At 36.1% G+C, this 26,617-nt stretch overlaps 1 protein-coding gene across 1 annotated transcript in view; it reads right to left on the minus strand.

Annotated features, from left to right (window-relative positions):
* The window catches only part of si:dkey-225n22.4 (collagen alpha-1(XXI) chain), a 46,585-nt gene that overhangs the window by 10,192 nt on the left and 9,776 nt on the right, over window positions 1-26,617 (minus strand). The window contains exons 6-17 of the mRNA XM_060869404.1: window positions 26,241-26,318; window positions 26,127-26,138; window positions 25,942-26,040; window positions 25,809-25,853; window positions 25,649-25,702; window positions 25,279-25,332; window positions 25,005-25,058; window positions 24,666-24,719; window positions 23,482-23,535; window positions 9,733-9,786; window positions 3,133-3,177; window positions 2,820-2,873 (exon numbers count right to left, since the gene is read on the minus strand). Of these exons, the coding sequence (XP_060725387.1) occupies window positions 2,820-2,873; window positions 3,133-3,177; window positions 9,733-9,786; window positions 23,482-23,535; window positions 24,666-24,719; window positions 25,005-25,058; window positions 25,279-25,332; window positions 25,649-25,702; window positions 25,809-25,853; window positions 25,942-26,040; window positions 26,127-26,138; window positions 26,241-26,318 (657 nt within the window). The remainder of the gene's footprint in view (window positions 1-2,819; window positions 2,874-3,132; window positions 3,178-9,732; window positions 9,787-23,481; window positions 23,536-24,665; window positions 24,720-25,004; window positions 25,059-25,278; window positions 25,333-25,648; window positions 25,703-25,808; window positions 25,854-25,941; window positions 26,041-26,126; window positions 26,139-26,240; window positions 26,319-26,617) is intronic.

Consider the following 26,617-nt stretch of genomic DNA (forward strand, 5'->3'; position numbering starts at 1 on the left):
AAAAAAGGACAATCAAACCTATATATGTGAAACATGAAAGCTGCAAAAAATTGTACAATGTTTATCATTAAACTATACTACAACGACTCATTAATTTATAAATCTAATTCGTTTTATGTTGCTATCAACGGTGTGCTCATGCGTAAGGCATACGGTCATATTTAAATATGGCATGCAATCAAAAATAAATAAATAAAACATTCTAAACTGCAATTAGTAGAGCTCTATACTCATTGACCACTTTATTAGGAACACGTGTATATCTGCACATTTATGCAGTTACTCAACAAGCCAATTTTCAGTTAAGGTTCTGAACAAACATCAGAATTGGTAAAAAAAAAAAAAAAAAAAAATTGTTCTTTGTGACTGTTTGTGACATTGATGTTTTAGTATGGTGTGAAAAACACTGAGCATTATCTTTATCATAAGGAAGGACAGAGGGAATTTTCCAGATTACCTCTATCACTTTTCAAACCATGCTGAGCAGAAAAGCATCTCAGAATGAACAAAACTATGAATCATGAGGTGGATTAGCTACAAAAGCAGAAGACCACATTCCACTCCAGTCAGAGAAGAATAGGAATCTAAAGAGTACAGTTAAAGAGTAGGAAAAAAAAAACAGATATAGTTTAGTTTTCAACTGGGCCATTGGGTGACTCTGATTATTGCTCTTGGCTTAACGAAGTGGCACCTGATGTGTTCTTCTGCTGTTGTAGCCCATCCACCTCAAGTATTGATGTGTTGCTCTTGCTGAGATGCTTTTCTGCTCACCACAGTTGTAAAGATTGATTATTTGAGTTGCTATAGACTTCCTGTCAGCTCAGACCAATCTGTTTGTTCTCCTCTCATCTCTCTTATCAACAAGGTGCTTCATCCTGCAGACCCTCCACACACAGGAGATTTTTTTCACCCTGTTCTGCATAAACTCTAGAAACAATTGTGTGTGTGAAAATATCAGAAGATAAGCAGTTTATGAAACATTCAAACTAGCCTGTCTGGTAACAACAACTGTGCTACTGTTAATATCACAGTGATCACACGTCACACTGATGCTGATGTGAATATTACCCCAAAGTCTGGATCTGTACCTGCATGATTTTATGCATTATGCTGCTGCCACATGATTGGCTCGTTAGACTAGTGAATAAATCCTAATTAAGTGTACAATGAGTGTATAACGATAACATGTATTTAACATTGAATCAGAATATGAATGTGGTTGGCAGATTTACTGAAAACTATTGTTTTTTTTATATTCTCTCTGGTTCTTTTGTGCTCATCAAGAGTTATAATGTTAATATACAGAAACTTATCTTAATTCAGAAAATCATTTGCATTCTCTGAGAGGTGCTGAATAATGAAAGACCCTGTTTACACCAGGTTGTCTCATGAATCTTGTATCTGCATTGTATCCTGATAATGTTATGCATCATCCATCTGCATTGGGCAACCGACAACCTGTGTTGTTTCTTGTTTCCAGCTGTTTTATGCAAACAATGCTACAGCATTTTCATATTTTTAATTTCTTTATCCCTACATTTTTGTCTTTAAGGGCTAGATAATTAGTCAAGGTATTTATCATAAAGTGTATTAGACAGTTATTGCTATAATTTATAACTACAGTGAACAAAAATGTATACTTGTGTATATATACAGTATATATATATATATATATATATATATATATATATATATATATATATATATATATACAGTATATATATATATATATATAAATCTGGGTCAAATTCTAGTACATCTATAGCTGCCAAAGACGTAAAAAAAAATAAAAACAAAGTGTATAAAAAAAAAATCAAATCTATGTTACTTTAATAAATGCTGTATGCTCTCCTGGATATGTGATTGAGAACACCACATTTTAATCATATAAAGATTATAAATAGATGAATATAACTCTTTTTACCAGACTACTTTTTATTATTATTTGAAAGTGAACTGCAAAAACTTTTATTAATGAACAAAGGCTTAACCATTAATTATGGCTTCTGCTTCCAACACAAAAGCTCTGGATTTTGTTCTTGGATTTATTACCGGTGACTCTTTCTGTAGTCATTACTGTCAGCTATGCACCTGAAAGTGGCCTAGCCAGCTATAATGAGGATACAGCATGGGAAGTATATTACAATGGAAAATACTTTATCTGCCTTTAATAGTTCATTTTTCTTTATACGGTAGGCCAAATGATTAAGCTGCTAGGCATTTGGGTTAATTCCAAAATGTTTAATTAAAAATTCATATTCATTAAATATTCATAATCCTTTCTAGCATTTTCATATTTTTGGTTCAGGCGTTTATTTCTATTTGTACTTTTGCACTTGTATTTTGTTTTGCTTTTTATAAGGATATATGGTCTACAAGAATTAATTTAATCCAACATAAACCTGTCGTTGAATAATCTTGATCCCTCTACAAATAAGGTGTTTCACAATTCTTTATCCAATACCACAAGATGGCAGCAATGAAATCATTTAAATGAATTGAATAATCATTAAACATTGTGATATTCTATATTGGCCAATAGAGGTCAGTCAAGGGTCAGTTTTTTTCTGCCTTTCTTTCCTTTTCTTTTAGAAATCAATGCCCTGTTATTGTTTTAAGATTTCTGTTACAAATTTTGCTTAGGCTGTGTACAAATTGCCTTGTTCCACTGCAGTTGCTTAAAGAAGTAGGTTTTAGACTGAATGAATGTGAACCTGATTTTTTTTTTTTTTTTTTTTTTTACAAATTGGTCAGTGGTCCCTAACAGAAGATCAGGTAAAGAGGGAAAGCTGCAGTGCTCAGGAGATATGTTCACTTACGGGAGGTCCTTTAGGTCCAGCAGATCCTTTCGGTCCAGGTAATCCTCTAGCCCCCTAAGCTCCAGACACAAAGCTAAGATCAATACCAATGTGAAACCAACATGACAACAACAACAGAGACTTTGTGGGCATATATAGTAACTTTAATGCAGAATATTGTGTCTAGGATAATGTGCAAAGAAAATCAATAACCAGTGGATAATGTAGCAAAGTGCAGGATTTCAAGTATATAGTATACTTGCATATAGTCTATTTACATAAAGGTAGCAAAGAAAGGATTATTTTGAGTTGCAAAAGCTGCAAACTGTTGTACCTGAGGTCCACTTGGCCCCACCTCTCCAGGAAGTCCACGAATACCCTAAGAAAAACAGGCCAAATCCAGTTTACTGCTGTTAAATGCTAGTGTTTTGAATGACAGAACTGATGATGCATACTGTGAAGAACAGGCCCCATGATGGCCCCGTCATTAATCACAATCCTCTTCTCTAGTTTCCCTTATTACATTCATTGCCATTCCACTTCATTACCATTAATGACACTAAATTATTTCTACATTCTGGTTAAGTTATTAAAGAATGGGGAGCTTGCCAACAAAAATGACAATTACAGAGATACACACACACACATATATATATATATATATATATATATATATATATATATATATATATATATATATATATATATATATATATATACAGTATATGTGTGTGTGTGTGTGTGTGTGTGTGTGTGTGTGTGTGTGTGTGTGTGTGCATGTGTGTGTGTGTGCATGTGTGTGCATGTGTGTTTGAGTGAGTGTGTGAAAGTGCTGATACAACTGCACACGTGAAATAGCAGTCAGGTAAAGTCAATATAAACTCAACTCCACTTTTGTTCTGTTCATAGAATAATAAATACTGCTAGAAACATGGTTGGCTTTAAATGTATGGGGATGATCCATAGTTCTATTATAATAATTTTACCAGACATACTGTTCATTTTTGTTATATTGTCTTTAAAACTGTGACTCAGTTTGCTAGAACTTTCTGAGGAAAAAATAACAGGGATCTTAGGAGAAGTATGTTTGTTAAAGTTAAGTAGTTTCTGCAGGTGTTTGATTTAAAATGCTCAGCTTAACTCTCAAAGAGGTCTCAAAGTTGTTTCTGTTGCCCTTATAGAAGACAGACTATTGGTGTGGCATAACACAAGGGCTAAGAAAGTCATCATCTATCATGGAGTAATATAAAAGCAGTCATTAAACACATTAACATTCACTTTTGTTGTTGTTTTAAAATAAGTATAAATCTTTTGTATTTCCACTCAACCCTAAAAAAAAAGTCCCTATAGTCGATAGTTCAAACAAGTGAAGACAATCATTCCATTGAGGACATTTATAAAAATCACTGTATCCAAAAAGACACCATGCATTGCAGCTGACCCCTTGCACCTTTCCTCCAGATACTTTACCTTTCTGTCTTTGTAACAGCTTCTTCCTTGAGGCTGTCATGCTCCTGAATACCCTGCTGCCAACACCCAACTGATCTGAACTGAACCTGGCATATAAACCAGCCAGACTATTTACACTTTCTAACAAAGTGTCATCTTCTGGACTGTGCTCTTGTCCTTACAGATGATTCTGCTTGTTTGCTGCTACTACAATTTGCTGCTAAACAAATACTGCACAGTTCTGACAGCTACTCAGAATATCCTCATGATGCTCCTGTTCTCCTTTGTAGTTTGTACTGCATAATATCCAGTGTATCTGTAGTATTGTTCTGTTCTCTGTATTTATTTTCTAATACGATACAGTATCTTATTCTTTGTGCTGTGTTGCCCCATGACCCTAGAACAAACATTGAGATAGAAATATAAAACTACCTGACAACTTCAACTGACATAGTGTAGAGAAAAATACAACCAACACATGCCTCTAGAGTCATGGTTATTTGAAATGGTTAGTGACTTGCACGAAACCCTGCATCTAGTGGACTCAGATAGTGACAGTTCTGTAATATATTCTGACTTAATGGTAATTTAATGGACCTAATGGACTCTTGAGATATTAACACCTGTAATGACCCTGACCTTCAAAGTATCTCTCAAAAAGCTCTGATGTACAGCATAAAAAATCTTCAATGATGTCACTACATTTTAATTAAGCTGTAGAAAAAGAAGGAAAAATCCATCCATCCATCCATCCATCCATCCATCCATCCATCCTCTCTCTCTCTCTCTCTCTCTCTCTCTCTCTCTCTCTCTCTCTCTCTCTCTCTCTCTCTCTACTGCCTGATTAATGTGAGGCTCAAAGGCCCATTTGATTAATTCGGTAGCTCAGGGGTTAAGTCATTGGGCTATAAGGCTACTGATTGTAAGATCATGAGTGCAAATCTGAGCATTGTTACTCTGCCTGTTTTGGGCCCTTGAAAAAGACCTTTACTTGTTTAGTTGTATCCTATTTCAATTAAAAGTCGCTTTGGATAAAAGCATCAGCCAAACAAGCAAATGTCGATGTCATACTGACACAGCCCGCAGGACCTGCCTGATTCATTCTCATGTACCTCTGCTTGGTGCATATTGCACTTGTAACTCGTTTTTTAGATTGGTGTATAGTCTCACATTAGTTTATGCCTAAATACTCACATTTGTTTAAATGTATAAAAAACATCTGACAATTGTAGACATTGTAATACCTGTAAACCATACTGCAACACACAGTTTTAGAAGAGTGATGCAGAGTGAACTAACCAATAATAGAATATATCCTTGAAGAAAATAACAGTTAGAAAACAATGCTGTAAAACAATGCTGTATTCTAGTACATACATACCATTAAGTACCATAAGTACATACCATTAAGTACAAAAGCCTAATAACACTGCACGTTGTACTTCTTAAGCATGCCTAAAATAAAGTGGTCCTTACCATTATATACTGTAGGTTCAGCACCTGCTGTCTATAGTGATCCAACATAAAATGTTTCTCATAAACAGGGAATAATGATCCTTTTAGTTACATGTAGAGAAATGCAACATGAAACATGGGCCCGCTGTGCCCATAGCAAAGTTTCTAGCTTTAGGTTAATTAAGCATAACAGATCAAGAGACGTAATTTTTTTAGGGAGGAAACATCAAGAGTTCTGTTTGCTCATCGAGCATTCGAAAGGGAATGTGAGCAGACGTGTCACTTTGAAGTGATGCCTCCCACATAACATCTCACTTAATGAGTCATTTTCTGGTGAAAGAAGTGCTCAGATTCCTCTTAAAGCCTCTTCCAAATGAGGCAGGATCAAATAGGGAGACTAAAGAGATTGCTGGGGGAATGATACTGAGAGGTAGTACTCTGTCAAAGTGTGATAGTGAGAGGGAGTTTAAGGTCAGGAATTAAATTACGTGAGAGAAATGAAACTCACCATATCTGAAGAGTACAGCATATGGCATAGTAATATAATATTATTATACTGTGAAATTACCAAGATATCCTGACTATGACTCATACTGTATACAGCCATACAATTAAAAAAGATATATACTGCTTAATGCCCCTTATTTATCAACTATGTATTGTAAAGTATCTTAATAAGTAACTACAGTGAAAAACAAAATACAGGAACACTATATTACCAGAAATATGTGGACACCTGACCATCACATCCATATTGGGTTCTTCTCCAAACTGTTGCCACAAAGTTGGAAACACAATTTTATAGGATGTCTTTGTTTGAGGTAGTATTAAGCCTTTTGGAGACAAAGGGGCACAAATCAGCATTTCCATTAGCCGGTAATTACTGTTTTTGCCCAAATATTCCAAAAGCTAGTGGACAATGTTTTGCTCCCTTTGTGCTATAGCTCAGGAAGGAAAAATGGAGATAAGAGCATCAGCTACATTTGATTCCATGTACAGTAAATGTTTTTTTAACAGGCTACAGATGTAACAGTTAACAGATGTTTTTATAATAGGCTACTTCTTAGCCGGTTAATGTTGAGGTTTTGTCTGTTGTTACTGTTCATTGAATTTTCCAATTGATTTGAGGTTTGAGGTACCTGGCATACGTTCATTAACCTAGGTGTAGCTATATTACATTTCTGGCATTTAGCAGACTTCCTTATCCAGAGTGACTTACAATTTATGAGATTCGAAATCATGACCGGTCAGTGGTGCAACACCTTAATCACTAAGCTACCACATCCCTACTATTATATTTGCATTTTAGACTCTTACTGAAACATGACCAGACACCGGAACAGCAAGAAAAAATTCTCTTGGAAATCCTAGCGGAAACCCCGGCACAAACGTGTTTGAACATGACAATGCCCCTATGCACAAAAGCATTGTCCATATCATGGTCATGGTCAAGTCATAGTTTGCTAAGATTGGTGTGAAAAAGTGGATTGTTGATATATTCATTGATAGAGACTTCAAAGCACTATGGTATGTTGCTATGGATAAGGTCATCTGAAAAATGCTATAAATATAAATGTAAAGTGTCTGCACAGAGCCTGCCCTCTAACTCAGTAATGGGATGTGGTAGCCTAGTGGTTAAGGTGTTGGACTACAAATCGGAAGTTCGAATCCCAGGTCCACTAAGCTGCCACTGCTGGATCCCTGAGCAAGGCCGTTAACCCTCAATGGCTCAGTTGTATAAATTGAAATAAATTGTAAGTCACTTTGGATAAGGGTCTTTGCTAAATTCTATAAATGTTAATGTAATCACCTTGGTGGACTTCACCCCAGATTTCCTCACCCTACATCAGAGCCTGACCTCTTGTAGCTGGTGATCAAATCACCACAGCTAGTTAAAAGCCTTCCCAGAAGAGTGGAACGTATTATAATGGTAAATAAGAAATAAAACTATAAAGGGATGTTCAACAAGCACATGGACACACAACGGTTGTGATGGTCAGGTGTCCACATATTCTTGGTCAAAACGTTTATATGCAGTTAAAAAAATGAGGATTGTAGTACTAACTTTACACTGCAAGATTTTGAACATTTTCCCAAACAAAACAAAATCTTTGAGATTTTTAGCTGAGAACAGGAGTCTCAAAACACATAATGTGGCATGCTCACCAGTGGCTGATTTAGTACCACTATGACCGATGCCATCAGATGATGAAGGTCTGGCAGTGTCACAAAATTTTGATTAAAATCTCAGTGTGATCACTGTGACAACACTCAACTAAAGCCAGTTTTATATCAGGACCTGCTGACTGGTCCTATGGGTCAATGTAGGAGCAAGAAAAATAATAATGCCAACTCAGTAGGGCTAAAACAATTTTTATTACACATCAGCAATGATAAAGCAAGTACATGAAACTACTGACAGCTAATCATGAAATTAATCATGGCTGAAATCTAAAAATCTTATATTTATCAATAGTTTAGTAATGAAAATAGGTGTGAATAAGTGTGAGATTGGGTGCATGTGTGATATAATGCATTTTTTAACTATTACACAAACACACACACATTAAATATAGATTTAAAATTAAAGATAAACAATTAAAGATACTGCTTAATTTCTCATTTCTTAAGTTTTAAGTTTGTAGTTGCCATCGGGCTTCATGTTGTGTTTCCTTTAAATGCCAAACATTGTAAACATAAAAATAACTTATAACACTAACATTTTAGCTATGTTGTGTAGCTATCTTTTAAATTTTTAATTTATTCTTATTCTATCTACTTTTTATTTTCTCCTCCAAATGATTTTTATCGGGTGAAAAAAATGCTATGAGAGTATTTCATCTAAACCTTTTTCAAAACAAAATGCCCTGATACAAAACAAAATGCCCTGATGCCCTGATTGGTGTAACACAAACGTGTTACACCAATGCATGGATAACTACGGTTAAGAAATAACATTTGTAAATATAACGTACATTTAAACTGTTTTTAGACATGAAATTTTGCTTCAGTAATACAAAACCTACAGTAGTCCATAAAGTGAGAGGCTTACAATGAAGACAAAACCAGTCTTGTAAATGTTTATTTTCTGGTGAACTTCAGTGTATGTGAGCTGAGCTGGAGGGCTGTTTGCTGCCCTGTATAGGACTGTAAATGTGTTTAAACTCGATTCTGTCTGAAAGCTTTTAAATATTAAAAACTGTCTAGCCTTGTGTGAGTCTCTGTGCTGAACTCAATCTTGGCAGTCAACAAAGCTAAGACTAATTCATAACAGATGTTACGCTAGCCACATCAAGATCACTAAAGCTTAAAGACACTTGCTGCTACCACTGCTACAAATTAACCATAGAGAGAGCTCAGACATTGTACAACTCCAATAGTAATTTCTATTTCAATGCAGCTATGCAACTGTAGTCACCTTCAATGTCTCCTTTTTTGAAGAAGGTGCTGCAAATAAAATAGTACACTAAGCTTTCAGTCTACTGCTTATTTGTCATCTGCACAGGATGTTTTGACAAGCCAAGACCTTGAAGGTCCATTAAGTAAAGAGCCAGCATGTAAGTGTTGGGTAGATTGGAAAGGAAGATATTACTTGCTGACATGGTGCCATTTGTTGGTGTTTACTGTTTTGCATTTTTCTCTCAGGTTTGGGGAAAAAAATGAAGCCTCTGGCTGGAAATGCATCGACAAACAAAGGTTTGCTTCAGACTTTTATGAAACCATTACCAAGAAGTTGTATATTGGAAAAGAAACCTAACCTGAACCTTAACAATCAGCATTGAGAATAGATAGATAGATAGATAGATAGATAGATAGATAGATAGATAGATAGATAGATAGATAGATAGATAGATAGATAGATAGATTTATTTCTGACATTGGGTTCTCATCTTTTCCATCTTTAGACGCTGTTGTGTATTGTTAATAGGAATATTTGAGTATAGTTAAATCCTGAGCTGTAATCGGTTCTACTTCATACATTTAGTTGTAAGGTGGCGTGTTTGGTATTTAAGAAGAAATAAGAACTTACCGGTGCACCTTGAGCTCCATCTGTGCCAGGCTGTCCATCATCTCCTTTATCACCCTGTTAAAGAAAGGCAGGGATATTAACATTATATATTCTGAACTTCAGGCATTTTAACCTTTAGTAAAGACCTTTACAAGCAACACCAGGAGACATCACTGTTAACCACTGCACATCACTAATAAGCTCAAGTCCTCATGCAAGAACAAAGACTTTACTTCTTCATCTTAGGTCTAAGAGTGCACTATCCTACTTCAGATTCTTCAAGTTAACAAAAGAAATAAGAAGCCGCACACAAGCAGTTAAAGCGAACTCTGTTTTCACAATACAGTCCAAAGCAAGAGGCTATTTAAAGAACAGACCGTTTGTTTCTTTGCAAGATGCCAAGTTTCAGTGGACATATAAAACCAAGTCTTTCATTGTGGGACGTAGATACCATGAGCTGGACCAGGATCTTTCTTTCCCCTCTGTGTATCAGAACTAAATTATATTGCCATTTTGGTTTAGCTTTGTTAAGCTTTTAGCTTTTTAGCTTTGTTTAGATTTGTTTCCATGCAGACCTTCAGTAAATTAACACTTTTCTGGTTTTGTATACATTTTTTCCATTTGCATCGTCTTTTCACATCATGTGTTTTATTTCATGGCATGTGTTTTAATTTACTATGCCATGTGCCTCTGTTTATGTTCTAGTTCTGTCTCTGCCCCTGTCTTTTTGGGTTGGTGCCTGATTGTGTTTACCTGTTCGGTGTTACCAACAATTTTGTCTCAGTTCTAGTTCATCATTACTTTTGAATATGAATTTGGATATATCTCTGTCTTGCCTTACCTGTCTGCCTATGCTTTGACCCCTACTACAGTATGAACCCTGATTATGATTTATCATGTTACACTAATGTCTGAAAGTACTATTAACATTTATAGAGCTAATTAGATGATAGATATTTTGATAGTTAGAGTCTTTATCGTGAACATTTGACGACTTTGTGTTGGGTCTGTGGTGAACTTTGAAATTGCGCTGACCCATTAGTTCCTAGAGACCTCTAGGTTGCTTAATTCCACTCAAGTACAAACTGTTGTAAAAAGGGCATTATTTACATTGACATTATTTATTGTCCAGTGTCACCCAAATGAAGATGGGTTTTCTTCTGTGTCTGGTTCCTCTCAAGGTTTCTTCCTCATATCATATCAAGGAGTTTGCTTTAAGACAAAGTGAATTGTTAAAAGCACAGCACAAGTAATTGAATTTGGGTTAGAATACAACTGAATAGAATACATTCAGTAGCCACTCATATTGTATAGTATGAAATTAGCATCTAAACACTGAACTTACATTTTTATTAAATCTAATTCTAAATGACAACACAAACAACAACAAGAATACAAACCCTGAGATCTGAAAAGAAACCTTTTAGCGATTTTGCTGTACCAAACCCAGGTCGGTCGGTCTATAACATACAACCAGGTGAATTAGTGCAGGTGGCCTGCTCTTTATGAAGGAAACTGCAGCTCTTTCAAGATGTTTGAGAGCAATTCTCCAGTGGCATCACAGAATGTATCTAGGCATTTCAGCAAAGTTGAAGTGGGTTTTGAAAGCATGCACACTTTCCTGACAAACACTCAACATGTTTGAGTGCTTTGCTGGAAAGAAGACTAGTAATTACGATATCCCATGACGTTGTTTTCTTCAGAATTGTTTAGCCTCTCAAAGCACATAAAATGTGGCAGGCTTTTGGAACCAGTGGACAGTAAATAAATAAACACACACAAATACATACACACATGCACACACACATGGAAACACACATTTACATAAATATATTTAATGAATACACAGGCATGTACTGTTTGGGGAAGTCGTGGCCTAATGGTTAGAGAGTCTGACTCCTAAACCTAAGGTTGTGGGTTCGAGTCTCAGGCCGGCCATGACTGAGGTGCCCTTGAGCAAGGCACCGAACCCCCCCAACTGCTCCCCAGGCGCCGTAGCATAAATGGCTGCCCACTGCTCCGGGTGTGCGTTCACGGTGTGTGTGTGTGTTCACTGCTGTGTGTGTGTGCACTTTGGATGGGTTAAGAACAAATTCTGCGGAGAACAAATTCTGAGCATGGGTCACCATACTTAGCCGTATATCACGTCACTTTCACTTTCACTTTTGTGTCTTGTTTAAAGCAGCAGTTTACTAATAGCAGAGATCAACTAGAACTGCAATAAAATTGTTAATACCCTTGTTTAATCCCAGTACCCAAAAACTTGTCAGTAGGTGGGCTGTTAAGTGCCTTTTGCAATAGACTGGTGTATTCTTATCTCACACCCACATATAGCATACTGACTATGTAATCTAATGCAAATGTCGGATAGCAATTTCAGCTAAGATACAGTGTCATAACTGAAATTGGATTACAGTATGTATATGTTGTCTGTGAAAATGTAATGTAATGTTGAAAAAAGGAGTCAGTGAAATGCAGAATGACTACACTGTAATTTAAAAACACTTACTGTACTTTCAATTAGTTTCTTTTCAATTCATTTTAATTTTATACAAATGACAAATGCATAACAACTCATGTTCAACCAACCTTCTGGCTTGGGTTTATCCTCTACTATTAGACCAGAAAAGAACAGGTCGTAAGTAAATGTGCAATGGTGTAGTAAATGTTATGGCTGCCTTTACATCATGTGGGGGTAACCCTTTTAGGATTGCAGTGTAAAATTACTGAATCTATTGCAAGTAAAGATGAGTTTTCAACAAAAAGTTTAAGCTATTATCATCACTGACACCAAGTCAATGACTTACTGTAAGTTCTAAAGTTGCAATGTGTCAATGTTTCTGTGGGGAAAGACACGGAAGCAATGGGAGCAGGGATGTAACATAAAAGACTGAAGACTGAACCGTTATTTTCCTTTGCTGTCAAATGTAATATGATGTAAAAGATAAACACAAAGCCTTGAGGTCCGCTGACATTACAACGGCGTTAAAGTCTTTTGAAAGTGACACATGGTGTGGCATTCAGCTCTTGTGTATTTACAGCAATTTGTGTGTCTTTCTATTACATAGGTACAAACATTGATTTTGGCAAGCAAACAGAGTTTTATAATTGCACCCCAGTTCCACTACATAATACAGCTTCATAAAGAAAGCTCAGTGTGGCTTGGCCTGAGCCTTTCAACAAACTGTCTAAACCTCTGTTTCTCAGCCCAGCCCCTGGCGTCTGTAACCCAGAAAATGTTTGGTCTGGTACTGAGCAATTTGTTTACATGGCACAGGTGTGCTGAGAGCTGGATCTGAGAGCTGAATTAAAATGCAAGCTGTCTATAGAGAAGGTCTCAAGCACAAGGCTGCAAACGATTTTCTATACAGATGCAGAGCCAACATCGACCCTTAGCAATCCATACTATATTAAGACTGAGCAGGAGGTCCTGATCAACATGCTATAAATAGTATATAATAATATATAAATAACTGCTTCTGACAGAAGTGTTGTCCAAGTAGAAGATTATATAGCTTCAAATGCTTTATCTGTCTCTCTGAAAGAACCATGTATGATCTCTTGTGTAGCAGTGAAAATAACTTTTTATGTAATTTACAGTAACTCATTTTGAACTATTATTATTGTTAGTGTTTTATTAAGTATGATGCCAGTATCTTTGTACATTTAATTAAATGGTTTGTGAGTAGTCTTTTTATAATTGTGTACTACTGTGTTTAATTGCTTCCCCATCTGTTCTTCTTACAACTTGCTTCTGGTCATTTGGCAGCTATTCGATATTGCAGCATTTGTACTCTGACTGCTGTTTAGTATGCACAGAAGAACCACAAAACAGAACTTACTTAATGCAAATACACACCATTTCCTTGTTAATAAGATACAATGCATTAACACAATTATTACCAAATGTAAGTAAACTAAAACACAACATGTTCAAGATACATATATTACTATACTATTTATGTGGAAACATGTATGAAAATATTTAATACATTTATTCTATCACATTTCACTTTGGATAGAAGACACTAGTATAAATCGATAACTAATTTTAGACACTTTATAGAGATTTATACAATTTATATCATGTTCTTGACAGGTAGATAAACATCCTTTGGCATGCTCTCTTTGATTTACGTGAGTTCTTTAATATTTAATTCTCAAAATGAATTGATAAAATTGCATGCAATGTTTATAGAAAAACATTAATATGTAATGTTAGAAGTGTGAAAATTAGTTAAATTCGAAAAAAAAAGTAGTCTGATCTACGAAACACTAAAGGCTAAAATATGTGTTGTTAATGTTGCAGGTGTAATTCAGAGAACTGGGTATACATTAAAACTGTGCAAAACTGTGTTTGTTTTCTTCCCTCAAACCAAAAATATGAGTTTGATCCTCTGTTTGTACACCACTAGTTTCGATCTTTTTCACTATTAGCTATGCCCAATGTTCAATGTTCAAGCTATGTTCAATGGTTATGATCAATTTTCTTTATTTTCTCCCATTGATAGCTCTTTGGTCTTCTTGTTGGTTTATTCTTTTTTTAAGCAACAAATGCAGCCTTCACAGATGAAACCCAGGGCTTAAACTAAGCATAGTCATTCCTTCTGTGCCATAACTTGTTTAACGATCAATTTAACAAAGCACACCTGGGGGAAAAAAAAAAAAAAAAAACACACATACAGTATTTCACACACATATTTGATCACTTGAAAACTGGGTGGGTTCAAACAAATTGTGCCGTGTTGTAAGTTGTTCACACATGTCTACATATCTAAATGTAGTATGAAATGAAAGCTTAAATTCTGATCTATCGTGTCATTGTCATATTTGATCTCAAAACCCAAAAGCCTTCACTGAATAGCAAAAACAAAAGCACTGACTTTGCCACTCCAATACTTTTGTGGGGAATGTATACTTTATAAAGGCATGAGATAGGACTGTTTGAAATCCTGTGTGGAGCCACAGCAAATTTGAAATAGCAAACACTGCTGTTCTGCATGCTGAATTAGCAGGTGGAGAAAAAGAACTGTATTCTTTTCTGCTTGGCTGCTTAAAATGGTTCAAAGGAAAGTAATCTGTCATTTTATACCAGTAAAGTGGCTACAGTCTTACTTTTACAGAACTATTAAATCAGGTGCAAAATTACAATGGATATATATCTAAAATGCTATTAAAAGGTCTTTGAGATTAAAGCAGAAAACATGCTGAGCCCAGAGCATCCATTACAATGTAATTGTGTCAGTGTGTGGCAATTTTCCCTGTTTTTTTCCCTGTCTTGTCTTTATAAGAAGAATAATCTGATCTGTCAGACGAATTTACTAGCCAGACATTTTGTGTACATTTGGTGTCTGAATTTGCACTTTATGTAAATTTATGTGACTTTAATGCGTTTCTCGAGGCTGAATTTAAAATAAATTGTGCTAGTATGAAAAGGAAGGATGTGAAAATAGGATTTATTGATGTGTTTATGTATGTTTATACATTTCAGTTATTTACATGTCGTGAGTGTAGGGGAGATGATGAATGTTTTTACAGTGCTGTATTGTGTGTGTGTGTGTGTGTGTGTGTGTGTGTGTGTGTATACGTGTTTGCTGGGCCTGAATTGCTCCCTGCCTATAAAACCTCATCAGGAAAACCAAGAAGCCACATGAAAGTAAAATAGTCTGAAATGGTCTATTTATCTAACGCCTCTGTTTTACATGCAGATTATGTGGTTTTATAGGCTTTTTACAGTCCCACAACTCCTAAAATGGAAGGTGTCCACCCAGTATTCACAACTTGAGGTTATCTGAACTGCTACTTTTATTTCCCTGTATTAGAATCGCCAATGAAATAAACTATGCCACAGCACATTTTTGCAACTTGAGTGGGTTTTTGTTATGACTGCATTCTGAGATCAAGTCAAGCAGAGACTCATTGAACTGAAAGATAAAACTCCCCATGAAAAAAGAACCCCTAATACATGCAATCCATGGTTAGAGCAGATGTACTGTATCAGATGTTAGTCAGTAAACTCTAGAGTGAGAGTTCTTGTTTGAAAACTGGGTAAATCACCCCATGAAGGGTTTACATACTTAAAAGTACCAGTAATTCTGAAGAACTACAATTTGGAAGATTTGGGAGAAGCCTGTACTGTATAAATAAATATAAAAAATTCACGCTGGTGGCATGCTGTTGTAATATCTATGTGGATGTTCACATGTTAATGTGACTGTATTGGTCTTTTTTTTTAACCAGGTTCTAAAGCTTTCTTAAATCCCCCAGAATATACCAGTAAGTGAATCAGCTGCAATAAATTACCCCAAGGTGTGAATGTGTGTGCACATACCCATCCTATCCATGATGTGTTCAGGCCCAGTGTTCCCAGACTAGGTTTTGGATCCATCACTATCCCAATAAAGAGGTTACTGACTGACTGACTGACTGACTGACTGACTGACTGACTGAAAGAATGAATGCTCACTAGACAGAAGAAACCATGACCCTTCAGTAATACAAAGAATTCAATAAAATACTCTTGATCACACACAAACAGAACAATTTAATTGATTATGAGGTAAATTAATATAAAATTACTTCCTTTTTTCAAATATAAGGAAAATATATATGAAATTGTGACCATATACTGTATGTTTGCCATTTTTTTTAAAATGTTCTCTAAAAGGAGATGTTAAGGATATATTGGTGGAGTCAAAGTAGAAAGTGAAGCTGAGAATACAAATAAAACTGTTCAAGAAAAGAAAAGTTTAATTTAAAAAAAATAGCAAAGTGGCCAATGGTTGACTAAAATGAACACCTTCTTTGAGGTTTATTGGCAATGTTGAATATATAAATACAGTTATAGTGCAGAATGATATATGTATATCCATTCGATTTTGGGTCCAAAACCTTCCCTCATAAATGTAATTTATTACACACATTTGTCCCAAAGTAACAAAATATTCTGTAGTAAGAATCTCATGTTCATTAAACTGCATGAAGATTAATGTGTTACTATGATTACATTCCATTCATGTCCTCACCAAATTAAACACATCCTTCTGCACATTTTGCCTTTTAAATCAAGGTAATTAAAACAAGGCAATCATGGCTATCACTAATTTGTTATCTGGGTGTCTCACATTGTCTCACAAAAGCAGCTTTGAACTAATCTGGTCACCCAACTGTAACAATCTTTAAGTTTTCATTTAAACCTCACTCATATCGATCCCTGTGAGAGTGTACCATTTGTATTATGTTCCTTCTACATGTGTATCCAGGTATTTATTTATTGGAGACTAACCCTCATCACATTTAATGGAACTTACTGCTTGCAACAATCATTCATTCATTCATTCATCTTCTACCGCTTATCCGAACTACCTCGGGTCACGGGGAGCCTGTGCCTATCTCAGGCGTCATCGGGCATCAAGGCAGGATACACCCTGGACGGAGTGCCAACCCATCGCAGGGCACACACACACACTCTCATTCACTCACGCAATCACACACTAGGGACAATTTTCCAGAGATGCCAATCAACCTACCATGCATGTCTTTGGACCGGGGGAGGAAACCGGAGTACCCGGAGGAAACCCCCGAGGCACGGGGAGAACATGCAAACTCCACACACACAAGGTGGAGGCGGGAATCGAACCCCGACCCTGGAGGTGTGAGGCGAACGTGCTAACCACTAAGCCACCGTGCCCCCCTGCAACAATCAGACTTCTCTCATTAAATAACTTTCATTGTTACTTCTCTCTCTCTCTCTCTCTCTCTCTCTCTCTCTCTCTCTCTTTATACAGATTTATACAGACAAGACAGTCTAAAGCAGGGGTCACCAACCTTTTTAAGACTGAGGGCTACTTCAAGGGAACTGAGTAGTACGAAGGGCTACCAGTTTGATACAAACGTCCTCAAGAGCAAAATTGCACAGATCGCTTTTTAATAATAATAATAATAATAATAATGATAATAATAATATGGTGAAGAGACTGCTCACATGTCAATGTTTATTATTCTCCACAATTAACAATGATTTATACAACAATGATGGAAGGAATATTCACAAGTAATTTAGTCTTTTTCAAAAAAACATTTTTAGTTTAATGTTATGGTGTTTTCAATGAACACGTTATCTCTTAGACAAAGGTCTGTAAATGTCTGTTAGTGGGAAGCCTGGCACTGCATTCTGCACACCAGTTTACTGTAATCTGGTGAATAATTTGACACTGCAAGTCTGAGTGAGTCTTGTAAATGTGCATCAGTAAGGCATGTTCTGTGTTTGTTCTTGATAAAGTTCATGTTAGAAAAGGCTGATTCACAGAGATAGGTTGAACCAAAAAGGCAGGCGACTTTCATAGCTGCTGTGCATACACCACTGTACATTTCTGTGTCCACCAAAAGTTTGATGCAGACTGATGGGCTTTGAGGTGGAGGTCATTTTGCAACATTAGGATTTCTATCTCTACCTGTCTAGCATCCAATTTGAACAGAGCACTTAGTTGCTCAGCAGTGCATGTCATGTCCACTTGCATGAAGGGATTTGTAACGGCTTTTTCTGTCCTTAATGCGCCACCGGGTGGGTAGTTAGCATTGAAACTTTCGTGACGCAGACTGAAGAGTCTCGCCACATTGTGCCACTTTGCCGTCGCAACAGTCGTCCCGCAAATGAGACACACACACTTTTCTTTGACTGACATAAAAAAGAACTCTTCCTCCCAAACACTGTGAAAATGGTATGTTTTCTGTCGCTTTTCTGCCATTTTTTGGGGGGTAAATCACAACTAACTCCTCATCGTTGCTGCACCACTTCCTTGTGTTAGGAATCGGACGTGACGTGCGCGCAATATTGACATTTGACTTCAGAAAAGGCCAGAGTTCGTTATACTGTATACGTAAAACATTTTTGTTTTAATTTTTTTTAATTAAATAAAATGAAATTAAATATCGTCATTTTAAAATCTACGTTAATGCAAGCGTTTTTTATTCAAAAACTACAGCAAGAAAATTTTTTTAGGCGGAGCTATATTTTGAGCAGTGCTATTTTTAGAACGTGCCTCGCGGGCGCCTTAAGTGCTCCTTGTGGGCGAACAGGTGCCCGCGGGCACCGCGTTGGTGACCCCTGGTCTAAAGAAAGTAGAGAGAAGGATTGACTCAGTGGAAAGCAAAACAAAGTACCACATTAGTAACTCCACTGAAAATAAAAATTAAAGCCTTAAAGCAAGTGTGCAGCTTTATAAAACAGAGTAAATAGAAGTTCGAGGGTTGGATTTAAGGCAAAGAAATATAACAACATATTGTTTTAATATTTATCTTTCTCGTTTTTCCTAACAGTGTTAACAAGAGAGCAATATAGACAGATTATGAAGGGTAGGAAGAGTGAAGCATACTACGTATGAAGAGGGCGGAAAGTTGTGAGATGTAACGATAGTGAGGTATGAAATGAGGGTACGGGATAAAGAGATAGAGAAAAAGAGAACGTGGATGCAAAGGCAGAGGTAGTGTATGAAAACATAATTATATGGTGCTTTAGGCAAAACTATATGAGTGAAGCATAAAAACTTTCATTTATAGAAATCTCATAAGAGTGTTATATAATGCCTCTAAGGGAAATAAAGGACAATTAATTGCTCACATACTGTATAGTAATTGAGTTCCTTAACTGCTGTCTTGTTAATATTGCACGCTAAAAGTTCCACTGCGCTTCCTAATTATGTACAGTGTTCAATTATAATACCTGAATAGCAGCTGCACCTTCAAGCCTGTCACAGATGTAGCACTGAGTTGAAAACAATTTGTTAAGTAATGCATCTTTTCTCACTAAGATAGAAGAGAATAATGATGTCACTGATTTATTTGTATAATATGGACATGAATAAAAGGAACTGGGTTGCATACGTAGCGTTTCATCATGTTACTACTTTCCAAATTTCACATTCAAACACACTCTAACACCCACATCCATACACACACCAAACCCACAGTATGAATTGCTTTAAGTTTAGCTGTAAGAAATAACAGATCCTAAACTGGAGGGCAGCCATGACATCTGACAAACGCAACAAACCATCACTTTCCAAAGCTGTGTTAAATATAGGTCTCATTCACACCACAATCCATATGTATTGTATGAACATACACATGCACATTAAATTAAAACTAGTGTATGTGCACAGCCAGATATACAGCCCTTGTCTGGTCAGGAAACTATGATGTTTGTGTTATTTATTTTTTACTCAGCTTCTGTTGAATATACAGTAGGTAAACCATTACTATCAATCCAAGAACATATAAGAAATATAACTACAGTAGGGCCTAGCATTAATGACAGAAGTTAGTTGTAGAGGCAGAAATGTCCGAAAAATACATTTATATAGGATTCCGATTTAAAAATATTCTAAAATCCATGTCATGATTTAATAAACAGTATTATCATACAGCAGCTTCAAATTCATTAGTCTGTTTGGTCAGAACGTGTCGAGTAATTTGCTATAGCAGCTCTGATACTTATATAACAGCATAATGACTCCATATACCTGTAAACAAAGGTGTTTAACTTAATGGACTACTGATAGGAAGGTTGTGTTTCTCAAATACCAGGACCACCAAGCTGCCACTGCTGGGCCCTTGAGCAAGGCCTTTAATCCTCAACAGGTCAGTTCTACAGTATAAATTAGATAAATGCAAGTCTTATTGGATAAGGCTGTCTGCCAAATGCTGTAAATGTAAAACTAAAGTAAAAAAAAAAATTGAAAAATGTGTTATTTAAAAAAACATCATATTGTTGATATAGTAAGGTAAATAAACATTTACTGTATTTAACATTTATGGAACACATCTCTAGTGTCAAGTTAATGGTCTTCAGGACAGGGGACATTTAATGCCACATTTTGTTTTCTCCGTAACATGATTACAGTAGATTGTAATCTAATCTAATCTGTAGTAATCTAATCTAATCTGTAGTGTAGTGGTTGTATTTTTTTAATTAATTTTGAAGAAAGAAAAAAGACTGGTGAGGAAATGGCTGCTGCTATAGCTGCTATAACATAGGTAATAACAGGAACATTACATTACATTAAATGTAACTATTCATAGTTACAATGTTCAATGTATGGATTAGTAATTCATCAAAATTGCAGTTGTTGGCAAATTGTCTTTGGTACAATAAAAAAAAAAAATGCTCCAGGTTTTAAGCCCTATACTGAATTGCTAACCATAATTAAGTTAGAAAGTCACTGTTTCCTGATGTAACAGACTACAGAGACTGTTTTATGTGTGTGTGTGTGTGTGTGTGTGTGTGTGTGTGTGTGTGTGTGTGTGTGTGTGTGTAGCCAATGCACACTGTTAGCAAGCTCATCAATCATAAACCTCCATGTCTGCTGTGTTTCCCATGCCCAATACTGTAGAAAACCCTATTTCATAATTTTTTTTAGAGATTCCACTGGGGAAAATTCATCAGCGTACTGTCACATACTGGAAGCAAAGGTATACACAAGTGCAGATTTATTACTGACGACCACAAACAAACTGGAAAGACACTGAAAACAAGAACCAATTGCTGGAACAATTGGGAGAACCTCAACAACCCAGAGCCGTACCACTAATAATACTGTAATAATAATAAGTGAAAAACATGCATTTAAATTCACACTTGTATTGAATTTGTAACAGATTATCTATTTTCATATAAAAATATATTAAGGTTAATAATGGGAGGGAGTTTCTATTGTTACCTTTTCTTACTTGACCATAAAAAATGAATTAAATCTAATCACACTGCCACATTTATCAAAATCTCATCCAGTGTACTTGGCCATTTTCCTGTTCATGTTAATTGTCATACAAATGTTCCATTCTTACCTCACAGACAAAATTTCAGACAAAGAGTATAACATGTTGGTTTTAAAACAATGCTTTAAATAGTGACAGAACTTGATTAAACTTTATAAAGACAACAAATTCATTTCATTCACCCAACTTCGAATAGTCCCTTTTCTCCTCAAAAGCAGTTAAAGGTCGTAGAAATACAGCATACTGTATATAAGAACCTTCTGAGTCTGGTTAAAAATTAGCAGTGATTATCAGAAATGTTAGTAGCAAAATAGAAATTCAATCTGTCTATGTTTTTTTTCTTTTCTAAATAGTAATACAGTAACTGTTATGCCTGAATTTTGTACAAACATGGCCGCCACGGACTCGGACACACATCACACCCGTTCAAGTTCACCTGACTAGTGATTACAGTCACCTGGACTCAATTACACACACACACACACACACACACACACACACACACACACACACACACACTAGAAGGACTCTCATTTAGATTTGTTTTCATAGGCGTCAGTTCCAAACCTTGGAGCCAGGTTTTTGATCTTGTTTCTTGTTTTCTGGTTACATGATTGGAGTTTTTTCTTAGTTTGAGTTGTTTAAGGATTGCATGACCATTACTTTGTAAAGTTTTGCCTATCAATTTGGCATTGTTGGTAGGCTTTTCGACTAAATATGCCCTGCAGTTTTACTACAAACACCATGAGAAGTACAGTAATAACTTCTTAAGTCTAAAAATAATGTTTTAGTGAAAAGTTATTTTGAGTTAAACAGGAACATCACTCTAAGAGCATTTGGTTTATCTTATAGAATGACTTAAATGTGAATATTTACATGATGCATTTATCCAATCTCACTTTAGAATCTTAATGGGGTTCATTCAAACATATAAACAAATAAATAAAAACGGTTGTTTAATCCTTTACTGCATTAGTGAGTGTAATGTTCCCTGAAACTATAACAAGGGAAATGCATTTTATTTATTGTTCATGTGTATCCAAGCATTGTCACAAAAATGGCTGAAGGTTTGCAAATTAAGAAGGCTGTACTACTTGGGCTAGACTGGAGAGAGTGCAGTGTATGAAGTCCAGCCAGTAGAACACAACTGATCTTAAATGTAGATGTAGAACACAAATAATAAGAAAGGTTACAAATAAAAGCAGGAGAAAGCAATGATACATGTCAGTATGTGCACCTTTCATTACAATATAGTGAAAAGCCATTGTTTTATAAGCAGATATGTCTGTAAATAATTTACTAGTTAATCATTCTGAATGGTTTAAGTTACAGTAGAGAACATCTGTGGTCAGATATATAATGTTTTCCTACTGTATGAAAATATTGTTCTGCTGAGTATGATTAATTTCTAACAGTAGCACCAGACATGTGTTTTTCATTATTAATTAGTACAAAATCACTGAGTTATTATCGTGACACCTTCTACTCACATCCAGAAATGTTCTCTCCTTCAGTCTATATACCCCATCTCACTATCACATTAATGACAGGAAGAGCACTTAAATATCTCAATCAAGGAACATTTTGTAACGCACAACCAGACGAGCAAGGGTATGAAATCAAATCAGGACCACAATGCCTACATGCCTGCACTTACGGATGGACCTAAAAAGTCTTGTGCACATTTTCTACATGGATGCAAATCCTTCATATGTGGCTAATTTTACAGCTGTAGTCATTTAGTAAGAAAAATACATCCTAAACTTGGGTAGACATTTTATTAGACCAGAACTGCACCCACACTGTTAAATCTGTGTTGAACTGCAGTGAGCCTTGTTTGATGCTAATGACTGTGAAATTACTATCCCAGGAGTACGAAACCGATTCATGTTCAAAACGAGTCTCTACAAAATCTTGTCTGCGATCGTCTTACATATGTGTCACATTGAAAAAGTTCACACATTTTCACTTTAACGTCCTTTAATAAAGACTGACCTTTGGTCCTTTTGTGCCGACTGGACCTTCACTTCCAGGGAGGCCCGGTTCCCCCTGTGTGTGGGAAAAGGAAAAAAGAAATAGATATAAAAACGCAATAACAACTTACTTTGAAATGAGCCATAGGAAGAACAATTACAAAGTGCCTTTAGGATACTAAGTTAGCCAGGAGGAATGGGAGTAAGATGGGAATGGAATTCAACTACTTTGCTTTCTCCCACACATACACCTTGAGTTCAAATCAACACACAGGCAGTCAGAGTCATTCAGTTTTTCATTTTCCAAGTGTCTGGAAAGTGTGAAAACAATTGTGGGTATTGTGATGAGTACTAAATGCAGTGAAACACGTTAGAGAAGAAATGTGCTTTAAGTATGAAGCTGACAGCAGCTTGCTTTAACTGGCACCATCTAGCCTGAGCCATGTGTAGACCTTTTAGGTTATACAGTAAACAGACTGTTGCTTCATGGTTGCAGCTGGTATGCAATGACAGAAGAACATTGCAGACAACATTAGCATGCTGTATATACAAATGTGACAATATCCTGTATATATAATTATAGATTGTATTATAGATTCAAGTTGTAAGTTGTATTTATTACTATACAAAGCTCTTCATTATTTACTAACTACTTAAGGTAGTTAAAATTATTGCAATGCTTTTAAAATGAACAAGGAGCAAATTTAAAAATTAGTTGTGATTCTTCCTGTACGTATCCAAGATTAATACAATTATTTTTCTTCTGACTTTTCCCTTCACCCTCATACATTTCACAACTCTGTGTTCGCTATATTGTTTTGCAGCTATACCTATTTTTTTTCTCCCCTGATAGCTTAAAGCAAAAATAAAAGAAGGGCTGGTTATATGAGCACATTAGATGTGTAAGCAGAGTGTTTACACTAAAGGATTGTTACAAATATACGTTCTTGCCAATACCATTTGTCCCTACTGCCTATTACTAGCATGTAAGCATGATTGTATTGTCAGAATGATCAGGATAGCTAACATTTGAGAGATTGCAAACATTGCTTTTGCTAGTCCCTTAGTTTATTCATTCATTCTTACAGGTAAAAAACAAAACTTGGGTACAGAACATCTACCACTTCTGTTCACCTGCCTGCCACAGATTGAGAGCAAATCAGTTGTGTTACAATTGTTCAGTGTGAATAATATATGCTTGCTCACCTTTGGTCCAGGCTCACCAGAGGGTCCTTGATCACCTTTGTCGCCCTGAGGTCGCTGTTTACAAGATGTTAAAGGTTCTTTAGACAGTAAACATGCTTGAAGTTTTAGGTTTAATTATTTACTTTATTTATGAATTTGTTATTTGGGGCAGAGCAAAAGTTGAAAGAAAGTACACTACTGTTAATTTTTTGTGAAGCTTCTGACAAGGTCTTGATTAGAATAAATAGCAAATGTATCGTGAAAGTAAAACACATATTTTATGGAAGGGGACAGACCTTCGTTTCAATTCCCTTGTGCTTTTAAGATGGAAAAAGTCCAGGGATCTAAACAAGAACTTACCTTGGGTCCTGGTAGTCCTTGTTTTCCAGGCAGCCCTTGATGCCCCCTCTCACCCTGTACATAAAAAAAAAAACAAAAAAAAAAAAAAAAAGGCAGTGTCACACACTGAAAGCAGGAATATAGCATTCAAATTGCCACTTGCCTTAAGCTTTTGTTTCTATAGCATTAATTTATCACACTAAAACCAACTTGTACACTATCCTTACAGGGCTTTAAGAGTAATTTCAATCACTATGAAATTAGAACTTTTCTCTTTTCTCTCGAGTTGACGTACTTTGGAGCCTTTTTCTCCTGAGTCACCTTTGGGTCCATGGAAACCAGCTTCACCCTGCCAGGTGAGAAGTAACAATAGACATTTAGAACACAAAATACACTCTTTTTCATTCCAATTTGGTCTTCTTTATCATAACTACGAAGCAGAGAGAATGAAGGCTAACGTGCTACACTGTAAAACATTAAGCAAGCTACTGCATCTTTTTGACCTGCAAAACCTGGAGGAAAATGCTATCTCTGAAAATGCTAAATACTAGCCGATTTTGCTCACTTAGACACCTGGTCATTGACCACTCTAGCAAGAACATGGTACACGCCACCAAATACTGTAAAAAGTGAAACAAAGTTGTTAGATAGTATAGAAATCTTACCTTTTGTCCGGATTTACCCTGCTCTCCAGGCATTCCTTGTCCACCTTTAATACCCTTTGACACAATATTTTCAAAAGTCAAATAGCTATTACTGTAGATCGATGTCACAATGTATTCTTGTTGTATTTTTTGAATGGAATAAAAAAATTAGAGTACTCACAGGCTTACCATCACGACCATGAAGTCCATTTTCTCCTTTTTCACCCTGCAGAGGAATTATTATGCATTACACACAGTACTGATAATATTATATTTGTGTTTGGGTGTACTAAAAATTAAGTTGCAATGCTGACTTTTGGCCCAGTTGGTCCAGGTGGTCCAGGCGGTCCAGGGTTCCCCTGACTGCAGTCACACTCCTCCTTTTCTTCGGGTGCCTCTCGGTTTGTGGGACACTGGGGGGAGAAGTAAAAACTAGCAGCTAGGTGCTGATCCTCTGACAAAAAATGGCTACATGGGACACTGATAATAAAAAACTTACCCTCTCATCATCCTATATATGTGGGAAAATGAAGAAAACAAGTTAGATATGTAACAATTGTAGTAAAGGAAAGTCCAAATATGTGAATAAATGATGACTGTAAATATCGCTTACCACAGAATAAATCTCACATGCGGTTTCTCTTTCACTTTGCATTGGATCACAGTACAGCCTCAGTTTTTGGATTCCCAACTGTGAAAATGTAGAAAAAAGAAATGCTAAATATTGCTTTGTTTCACATTTCACATTTCACTAAAAATGTCTTGACTTATTGGTTTAATATAACTAAATTTACTAGTACTAGTATTCCAGTAATGCTGTTTTGCAACAATCTCTATTGTTAAGAAGAGCTCTCTCACTCTCATTTTCTACCGCTTATCCGAACTACCTCGGGTCACGGGGAGCCTGTGCCTATCTCAGGCGTCATCGGACATCAAGGCAGGATACACCCTGGACGAAGTGCCAACCCATCGCAGGGCACACACACACTC

Source organism: Tachysurus vachellii, chromosome 5, assembly GCF_030014155.1.
Source record: "Tachysurus vachellii isolate PV-2020 chromosome 5, HZAU_Pvac_v1, whole genome shotgun sequence".
Classification (NCBI taxonomy): Eukaryota; Metazoa; Chordata; class Actinopteri; order Siluriformes; family Bagridae; genus Tachysurus; species Tachysurus vachellii.